Source organism: Malaya genurostris, chromosome 3, assembly GCF_030247185.1.
Source record: "Malaya genurostris strain Urasoe2022 chromosome 3, Malgen_1.1, whole genome shotgun sequence".
In the NCBI taxonomy this organism is placed as follows: domain Eukaryota; kingdom Metazoa; phylum Arthropoda; class Insecta; order Diptera; family Culicidae; genus Malaya; species Malaya genurostris.
In genome coordinates this window covers 265,267,310-265,278,093 of record NC_080572.1, presented here as the reverse complement: position 1 = coordinate 265,278,093, position 10,784 = coordinate 265,267,310, and the positions used below count along the sequence as shown (strand labels likewise).

The 10,784-nt window shown below is 35.1% G+C and overlaps 1 protein-coding gene across 1 annotated transcript; it reads right to left on the bottom strand.

Moving 5' to 3' along the window:
* Positions 1 to 6,794: 6,794 nt before the first annotated feature.
* On the bottom strand, positions 6,795 to 7,568 carry LOC131437228 (uncharacterized). Its single transcript, XM_058606414.1, has 2 exons — positions 7,427 to 7,568; positions 6,795 to 7,360 (listed from the first exon to the last, which is right to left on the bottom strand). The coding sequence occupies exons 1-2, from the start codon at positions 7,457 to 7,459 to the stop codon at positions 6,983 to 6,985; spliced, it is 411 nt and encodes a 136-aa protein (XP_058462397.1). The 5' UTR covers positions 7,460 to 7,568; the 3' UTR covers positions 6,795 to 6,982.
* Positions 7,569 to 10,784: the final 3,216 nt, after the last annotated feature.

The following is a 10,784-nucleotide window of genomic DNA, read 5'->3' as shown; positions in this document are numbered from 1 at the left end:
CTTTTACTAATTGCAACGAAAATGTAAAAACTTAGAAAAATCAAAGCTTAAAGGCTGAACTCTGAATAGACGATTTTACCTTCTAGGGACGAAATAATATCATTTCGTGTATATTCTTTTGGATGGTTATAAAATGTAAACTGCTGAACTTTTACACAGTCATTACAAAAGGTTTATTGATTATTCATATTTTTGTTGAGAGTCGAATACAAAGAAAAACTATTATCAACCTAGTTGTGTGATAATTTCTTTCTCTTTCATCAAAACACTCTCATTGTAATATTTATTGTCTTTCTCATATAGAAAGGTTATGGAATCACTGTGAAAACCGAGACCCGGAAGGCCGAGTGTCATATACCATTCAACTCAGTTCGTCGAGTACGCAAAATGCCTGTGTGCGTATGTGTGAATGCAACGATTTTTTACACTATTTTTTCGAAAATAAAAAAAAACAAATATAGAATTATTTAGAAGGTCTCAGACATGTGTTACAGAAATGTAATACAATAACAGTTCCAGTGGAAAAGTTTAAAGTGCCTATTAAAAACACCCATAAAAGGGAAAACGAGAATTAGGTACATCAGCAATCTACAGTAACATTTTTTGTTATCTTTGGGCCCCTCTCGAAACGAAATCCTGGGTACGAGCCTGACGTCATTCATACCATTATATCACCGGAACCGAACACATAGTAGCATCAAAACGAGCCTAAGTTTGTTGAAATCGGTTCAAGCATTTTCCAATTTTGCTTCCAAATCAATAGGTATTACGACAAGGTATTTCTGTTTTGATACATATTTCGTTTCCAAGTACAATTGAGACAGAACATCGAGAATTTTGGTGAAAAACTTTGTATAACTAGAAAAGCAAACATCGGAATATTTTAACAAAGTTTCTACGAATTCTATAGTTTAATAATATTGATAATATAACTATCCTGTTTTAATGCACCTAGTGGTGTAATAAGCCTTTCTTATATGATTTATTATCTATATATATATATATATATATATATATATATATATATATATATATATATATATATATATATATATATATATATATATATATATATATATATATATATATATATATATATATATATATATATATATATATATATATATATATATATATATATATATATATATATATATATATATATATATATATATATATATATATATATATATATATATATATAGTGGGAAAAATCCATATTGTTGATTTGTATGAACAATTGAATTTTCCGTTGAAAAAGTCGTCAATGATTTCTAGATCATCGGAAGGTGTTTGGCGCATAACGAGTTGATTAAGTGTTGGGCCGTCGAAGAAAAGAATACCAGTTCGCAGAAAAAATCGTTTGGCGCGCTACGAGTTATTCGTCATTTCGAGCCACGTGCTCAATTGTGTATCAAAATTATTGCTTATCAAATGACTCAATGACGGATGCATATGACTGTTCTAGAAAACTACTGTAGGCAGGACAAAAACTTCTGATATCATTTACCAGTTGATGAATTGTGTTCAATTGAGTCAGATGAATAGTATTAGTCATCGCGAGCTCGAGTTCAAAATTTTAGAATAATTTTGATTGAATCAATAAAAAGATTATGCTGTAGAAACACTAATGTAAAACTAAGAGATTTTCCTGCATTTTGCTTTCTAATGATTTAGATTAGACTAAGCGCACACAATAAGTGGCAATTAGATATCAATGAAAAGCTTTCTTCACGTTTCGCCTTCGGCTCATCAGTGCTGAAAGCAGTTCAAATTGAACTGCCATCTCCGCCTAACAGTTCAATTTGAACCGCTAAGCAAACGGTGAAATATCAAAAAAGTCGTTACATAAATAGTGTAAACTTTGCGTCTGCTTAGCGGTTCAAATTGAACTGTTAGGCGGAGATGGCAGTTCAATTTGAACGTGAACAAAGCTAAAATAAAATATACGGTTTTCTGCACAAACCCAAAAAACTCCTAAATATCAATGATTAGTTGATAATTGAGTATAGTTCAAGAAGATTACTATAATGGATTGAGACTGTTATATTTATATTTCATATTTCATATTATGTGAAGAATGTTCAAATTGGTAAGATTAATATCAAGTTAAAATTCAAGCGTCGTTTCTCCAAGCAAAAAAAAGTTCAACAGTACATGAAAAATATTCACTTTATTAGAGCTCTAAAGTACGCATGGCAAGTTTTATCAACTTGAACATACAGAATAAGTTTTGAGAAAACTTTCTCGCTGCTTAAAAGCTGTACAAGGAACTGCTTCAAAGTTTGTTCTGTTGCTTCGGGTGGACATTCAAATGCGAATAATTCCATAAAAACAGACTGTTCAGAATGCTTTGTATGCTGCTTAAGACAAATCTTTTTACGATCTTTTGGTTACTTGGGCTAAATACAAATTGTAAGTATATTCTACTCTACCGAATGAACAACTCTAGAAGAGAAACTCTTCAACATTGTGTTATGTTTATCAATACAATATTATGGTTAGTGAACTTTTTTATCGATTACCTGAAGTAAGAGTCACATCTGGAACAGAAAACGTGGCATCTTATATCCATTATGTCGAAGCCATTAGAAAGGGATCTAGGATTCAAAGGATAAGAGTCGGTGAGTCTGTTCATTTGTTCTATTTTTACGTAACAGAAGTTTTTCACATTTTCACATTGATTTTTGTTGATGTTTCTTTATTTTTTAGGGTAAAGAGTATGTGTGTCGAAATCAATTGATTGAAGGTTAATTAACCAGAAAAATATTAGAGAGAAACGTTGACCACTTAGTCGTTTGACAGTTCTGCTCTACGGAAACATAAATTCGAACAAATATTTTTTGGGCGAGACGAAGTTCGACGGGTCAGCTAGTCTTTTATATATTAAAAGCGGGATCAATCAAAACCCCTTAAATAAAAAATGTTTGGAAGCCAGATTTGAAGATTTCTTTTGCAGAATGCAAATCATTATAATTTTCAGAATTCTACTCGGTACTTCCTGAACTGGAAATTGCCTGTGGGTAATGTAGAATTCGGTTAGTTTAACCATCAACTAATATAATTAAGTATTGAAACAGTTTCGAGCCCAATTTAGAAGAACTTAAAAGTTTTTTGCACTGTCGTTTTAGATGTTGATGTGAGTTCCGCTTTGGTTTTGTATGGTTATTATTTACAATTCTTCCGGAATCGGAATCCAGGAATCAGTATGTTATAACCAAAAACGATTCGCATGACCATCAACTCCGGGTCATTTCGTCGAAAGCCATTTCGCCGAAAGTTACCTTTCGCTGAAAGGTAATTTCGAATACATCATATTATAATTTTTTTGTGTTATTATGTCTCCTCGATAATTGATGTGGCGCAGCCACATAACTGAAACCAAGATGGCTTTTCGGTACAAAGCCGTCGAGTCAGCAGAGTTGACCGCTTACCCGCCGTCAGAAGCGGCGGTCTCTTGCATACAAACCTGTAACCGCCTCGCTTGCCCGGTCTACTCAAAGCTAGGTTTCTTTGCTTTAGTTAGGTCCGAAGGAGCGATAGCGAGGTCGGACAGCACACGAACCGAAACGATGTGGCGAAGACTCATTAGAAATGGCTTTTGGCGAAATTACCCTGATCCATTGGAATAGTTTGGAGCTCAACTTAAAAGATTTTTTACACTGTTTTGTATGACGTTTGAAATTTCAAAAATTCATCACCCTGTAATTCCAGAGTCGGAGGTCGGAATCGGATTTAATTTGGCAATTTTGTTTAAAGCACTATAAGTTCTTTTATTTGAATTTTACACTATGAATTATAGTTCTGCCTTCGTTGGGAAAACGATTAAGCTCCATTTTTAAGTTTTTCATCACTATTCTCGGTATTTCCGGAACTAGAATTGTGGAACCGGTGTAGCCGAAGTCGGTAAAAATTGAACAGTCAGCTAAGCGATTGTAAGTGTGAGTGAAACCATCTTTGAGAAATTAATTTCCGGATAGCTTCGGAGAAAAGTTTTATTTGGTATTTTTTCTTCGTCCATGTTATTGCTAGTCTTTCAAGATTTCAAATTTAATGATAAAATTTAACTATTGCGCAGATCCGTTAATATTAAAATGTTAATAACAGAGATTACACATATCGGAGTATTGAATAAATAGTAGGAAAATACTTGTTTTTTTGGTAATTTTTTTTCTCAGTTGTCGGCTGCCGAGATCAAGTAATATAATTAATAAACCATTAAAATAAATAATTAAATAGTAAAGTGGAAGTAATGAACAATCGAGACGCGCGTGAAATCTATGGATATTTATTTGGTGACTTAACATGATTTGATATAATTTATAGAATATGTCACTGCAATGAATCAACTGTTTTGTCTAAATTCTTTTCACTCATTTATTCTGTAGAAGGTAATTTCATTTAGAAAAACCTGTTTTAATCCACCTAGTGGTGTAATGATGCCTTTCTCATATCAATCATAACAGATCGGCTGAAAAGTTCGTATCGTTTCTATGAGAGGGCGCCACTAGAATTAAATCCATACCATTTTCAGTTAGTACCAACCTTCAAAAGATACGTGTATAAATTTGACAGCTGTCTGATTATTAGTTTGTGAGATATTGCATTTTGAGTGAAGCTACTTTTGTTATTGTGAAAAAAATGGAAAAAAAGGAATTTCGTGTGTTGATGAAACACTACTTTTTGATGAAAAAAAAGTGCCGTCGATACCAAAAAATGGCTTGATGAGTGTTATCCAGACTCTGCACCGGGCGAAGCAACAATTCGTAAGTGGTTTGCAAAATTTCGTACTGGTCATATGAGCACCGAAGACGATGAACGCAGTGGACGTCCAAAAGAGGCTGTTACCGATGAAAACGTGAAAAAAATCCACAAAATGATTTTCAATGACCGTAAAGTGAAGTTGATCGAGATAGCTGACACCCTAAAGATATCAAAGGAACGTGTTGGACATATTATTCACGAATATTTGGATATGAGAAAGCTTTGTGCAAAATGGGTGCCGCGTGAGCTCACAATCGATCAAAAACAACAACGAAAAACCATGCTGAAATTGAACGAATTGGACTTCGAATTGCTCCCTCATCCACCGTATTCTCCAGATTTAGCCCCCAGTGACTTTTTCCTGTTCTCAGACCTCAAGAGAATGCTCGGTGGTAAAAAATTTAGAAGCAATGAAGAGGTAATCGCTGAAACTGAGGCCTATTTTGAGGCAAAGGACAAATCGTACTACATAAATGGTATCGAAAAGTTGGAAGATCGCTATAATCGCTGTATCGCCTCTGATGGCAATTATGTTGAATAATTAAAACGAATTTTGGCAAAAGAACGTGTGTTTCTATTAAACGATACGAACTTTGCAGCCGAACTGTTACTATCATATATAATACTGTGGTATTCTTCAAAATTATTTTTCTTCGATTCTTAAAAGTCGGATGCGAATAATATTCAGGAATTTTGTATGGGATCACGAGACCTTTCATTTGAATCTGAGTTTGTGAAAATCGGTTCAGCCATCTCCGAGAAAAGTTAATGCAAAAAACTTTACATACACACATACGCACATACACACATACACACACAGACATTTTGCGTACTCGGCGAACTGAGTCGAATGGTATAGGACACTCGGCCCTCCGGGCCTCGGTTCAAAAGTCGGTTTTCACAGTGATTGCATAACCTTCCTATATGAGAAAGGCAAAAAAAAATTTTCTTCGATTCTTTAAAGAATAACCGAAATCGGTTTGTTTGACCGTCTACTGATAAAAACCATCAAATTGGAATAGATTTGAGGTCGATTTAGAAATTTATTTAAGGTTTTTACTCATTTTCAGTGATGGTATACAATTTTTAACACACTTTACCCTATATTTCCGGATCCGGAAGTCGGATCCACATGAAATTCAGGAATAACGCATGGGACCACAGGACCTTTCATTTGAACCTAAGTTTGTGAAAATCGGTCGCGCCATCTATGAGAAAAGTTAGAACACATATTTTCTTTTTTTGCACATTTTACCCCATAACTCCCGAACCAGAAGTCGGATCCAAATAATATTCAGGAATTTTTTATGGGACGTCAAGACCTTTTATTTGAATCTAAGTTTGTGAAAATCGGTTCAGCCATCTCCGAGAAAAGTTAGTGCAAAAAAACGTTACATACACACATACGCACATACACACACACACACACACACACACACACGCACACACATACACACACAGACATTTTGCGTACTCGACGAACTGAGTCGAATGGTATATAACACTCGGCCTTCCGGGACTCGGTTCAAAAGTCGGTTTTCACAGTGATTGCATAACCTTTCTATATGAGAAAGGCAAAAATAGGGAAGTTTTTATTCGTTACGCGATAGTATTTCGAATTTTTCTTCAGTTTCCAAGAATAAGAAATATGAATCAATTCTTCCCGGAAGTTTGTGAGTTTAGTGGTGCATTCGAGCATCTTGAAACCGGAACATACTGAGCCGCACGCGAATTCTACCATAACTGAAATTTTTACTAACAAATATTCCTCTCCCGTGACACTTGTGGAGTGCGCAGTGGTATATATGGTCTCTTGTAATAACAAGTATTGCACTAACATCCCTTCGCATTCATACAATTTCAGCTAATCCCGATCAGTAACGGAGTAGCAACCAGGGGTGGTCGCTCAAGCTCAAGCTTAAGTCCGAGATCGAAATCCGAATACTTATAACTAACTAGGGTGAGATTGAATGGTAAAAATTCAGTGACTGGATGTTGGTATAAAGGGCCGTTTTTTAATTACTGTAACATCAATGCATTTATTTCTAGCATAAGGTAATGGTAATAAAGATACAAATAAATAATCTTAACATATGTTATTCGCACAGGATATTATCACAATTAAAGCTTCTGTCAGTTTTTACAAAAAATCTACTTTTCAAGCGACACTTCGAAATGTGACAGGATATCTGTTTGTTACTTTCGTTTCAAGTGAGACTCAATACCAACATCGACAGCCGGGAGGGTTTACAGATGGACTACTCCAAGAACCTCCGGAATATTGAGTTGTTGGTTGTGGGTACCGAACATAGTCAAAGTTACTAGCTGCTACGCCAGCTGCTGCCGTCTGTTGTTCTGCATTGTGCTGTCGTTGTTTCTTGATCTGCTGCTGGCGATAGACAAACAGTGGTCGAAATATGATTGCTCGTTTCGATCTATTGGCAATTGTTCCAGTGCGAGTCGACAAAGGTTGATTTAGATTTAGCGGAACTTTCGGACCGATTAGTCGATCGTCTGATGTTGATTCTGTCAAACGAGCTTCATTTTCAGTGATCCCAGATAAACAGGAGACTGCAGCGAAGAGAATCACTAGAATCTGTAGACCAGACAAATATGTTGCATTATTTTCATTTTATTTATCACGAGAAAGTTGATCCCATACCTGAATTTTGTGCACCCAACGTATTAAATTCATTCCACTGTTTTTCAATCAGTCACAGACTCTATTAGTCTTTTTTATTTTCGTACTTCACAATAAATACTACAATAAATCCACTCAGCAACATCTACGTTCTTCCGTTCGATCAACACTGGCCTTACAACCGTGCCTTACCTTGATCTTTATATATAAAATAACCGACGGCTGAAAATGCGCACTCAACTCCCATTATTATTTCACTTTACGCCGCTGTACATGATGAACACGTGAAGTGAATATTCCCATTTCTGTAAAATGAAATCTCCAATCCTTGTCGAACCGTAGTGAGTAATGGATTCGCTTATTTTCCGAACCGAAGGAAGCAGCTGGTGATGACTTTGCACTCTAAACCGGAAGACGACTAACATTCTTTCACTAATTAGTAACATTCTCTGGGCATGACAAATGGTGTTTGCTTTGTAGTACGACGATAATTCCATAGTAAAGTACATGCATATTATGGAACGTTTGAAGAACTGCAGGTTTAATGGCTTCGGTCAATTAGCACCTGTACTACGTGTATGGAAATCATCGATCTTATTTTATGTATTGTTTTATTGAAGTGTGATTTAGCGTTATAGTTTGATTCATAGTAGCAAAGCTTTAGCAATATTCAATAATATCTGGGAACTAAGGTTGTTAACTTCGAACGTGCTCCATCGGAAATGATTCTTTGAGCTAAACTAGACCAAGTTATCCTCAAAACTCCAACAAGAGTTACATTTTATCGTACTATTACTAACATAGCATTGCTACTTAGCTTTTTATCTCGAAATCTGACATCATAAACCATGAACCGTGACACAACTGTTCCGAACGAGACATGAAAGTGAACTGTTGCAATATTGTTGACAGACTTATAAAATGACACATAGAATCTACTAATGGCGCAAGCTCTCGTAAAACGCTGTAAATTTACTTCTAGATCCAATATGCCGAATGTTACTTTGGTATAGTATTTTTTGAAAATTGTGAATGAGGTCGACCCAATATCAGAAATAGAATAGGAAAACTGTTACGATGAAAAGTAAAGAAACGATTCTGGAATAAGAAAATATGTGACGATCATCATTCGAATGAAATTAACCAGTCATATGTAGGACAACTCGAATTTTACACGTTTACACGATCTCGTTTTCCAAAACCTTGCTGACTCATTTCGATACAGTGGGCAGTGCCTTACACGGTATGCATGAGCGAATATGATTTTGAAAGTGTCACCACGATTTAGTCTCATGATTTTCTCACGTTAAACGTTACTGTTGTTCTACAGGTATTTCCTCGTTGGCAGTGGCAATGCTAAGTGATTCATTCAAGTAAACCAGTTGAAAACTGGTGAAATCTGCGAACCCAAGAAAATGCTTAGTCATTCAATGCTGAACAAGTGTAGAAAAGCGTGCTAATTGGAATTGGAAACGATTCTGAAGAAATAATTTTCCGGTGCTGGTAACGGTTTTTACGTTTTCAAAAACTATTATGTATATCATAAGAATATTGAACAGAAAAGACTTTCGTACCCAGTTCTGGATTTGATTTCCGGTTCCGGAATTACAGGGCGATATGTTCATAACAAAATTAAATAATGTGCACTTAATTTTCTCAGAGATGGTTAAACCGATGTTCACAACCTTAAATACAAACGAAAGGTGGGATGTCATAGAAAATTACAAAATTCCAGAATTATGTAGGTTTAACTTCCAGTTTCGTATCTTCAGAGTGTTTAATGTGAAAATTACAATTTAAAATTTAATTCAGCGTTGGGAACAAATCAAAATTTCGAAAATCGCTACCGAAATTTTTCACAACTGATTTTCAGACAAAATCAGATCAGAAAACTGACTGCTGGAAAGTTCAGTACTGATTGCTTGACAATGCGATTCTCACTGAAACCGATTTCACATGGCAAAAATCAGTTGTGAAAAGTTCACTAGCAAACATTATCCTCGATGATATTCAAGAAAAAATATATATCTAATATGATTCTCTAGCAGAAGATTTTTGGTAAATGAATTTTCGTAGCCCTTTGCAGAGTACACGATGAATAAATTCGCCGATAAACAAAAACTAAACCAATCTGAAAATGGTGGTTGATAAGTGGATAGTGGTTATGTGTTTAAAATTTATTCGGTACTACTGTGGCGGTGGTGGAGTAATATCATTAATAAAAGCAGCGATTGCAGTGATTATTAATAACTAAAATGATAGTAAAAACATGAATGAAAAACCAATCACAATGCATGTTATACAGCTGATAAAAAAGCCAATTTAGCTTGAATAACGTACGCAGACGTAACACGAGCACAGGCTACTGCAACGTCAATTCAAACGCGCCATTCAAACGCTGCGCCTGCTGTGTGTTCGAGACATGCTGACAGTACTGTGTTCCTGTTACTTCTGTAAATCAATTCGGTTCAATTCAAGTAGCAGCTGCAATTGAAGCAACCTTTCGTCACTATAATCACTATTTGGAATGTGGAAAAAATACCATGCGTGCATCAGAAATATTGAAGTTATTATTTCTCGGTTGTGGTTCAATTACGAATTTATTCAGTAGAGATTTTTTTATTTATGAAAATATCATAATTAAATCTTGCACGATTCACTTAGGTGTCGAACTGAAGCATAGTGGAAATTCAGTATCGAAATATCATCGGAGTGTTCTTCCTTTCGATTATTTTCTTAGCGATATTTAGCTTGTTTCATGAATTAAAACACCGGAAGTGATTTTTTCAGTCACTGAGTTTTTGTTTTAGAAAATCTCTTGAACTGATTTTTTCACGAGCGATATTGAAATTGAATTTTTTTTCGATCATGATTTTCCCAACACTGGTTTTATTACAAGTGGCCATTTAAAGAGCAGAAAAATATATTAATTCTACTAGATTGCAGATCTTGTTTTTTGATGGCTAAGTCATCGTTTACGTAATTACCAGGAATATTGGTAAAAACTTCTAACTGGCATTCACTTGCATTCCTTCCTTATGAGTGTTAAAACTTTCAAACCGTAAAAAAAATTTCCAATTTGTAGATCTTGTTATTTGATGGATAAGACTTCAGCAGAACCGTATTTCAGCATCCTGAGGTTCCGAAAATTGTCATAACTTACATAGTGTTCTCAGAGATAGCAGCACCGATTTTCACAAACATTAATAAAAACTCTATTTAGTACCATGGATCCGGCAGATTTTTGGTTCCGGAAGTACAGGAAAATTGTGCCCAAAAATTCCGAAAAGGAACCTATATCGATTTCTCAGAGATCTGAAGGCTGAACTGATTTTCACAAACTTAGATTTAAACGCATAATTTTACGGTCTAATTTCTT

Excerpts from the sequence above, each read along its gene's own strand:
- LOC131437228 (XM_058606414.1), bottom strand. The coding sequence starts at position 7,459 with ATGAATTTAATACGTTGGGTGCACAAAATTCAG. Across the intron at positions 7,361-7,426 it reads GTTGGGTGCACAAAATTCAG|ATTCTAGTGATTCTCTTCGC; the intron begins GTATGGGATCAA and ends TCTGGTCTACAG.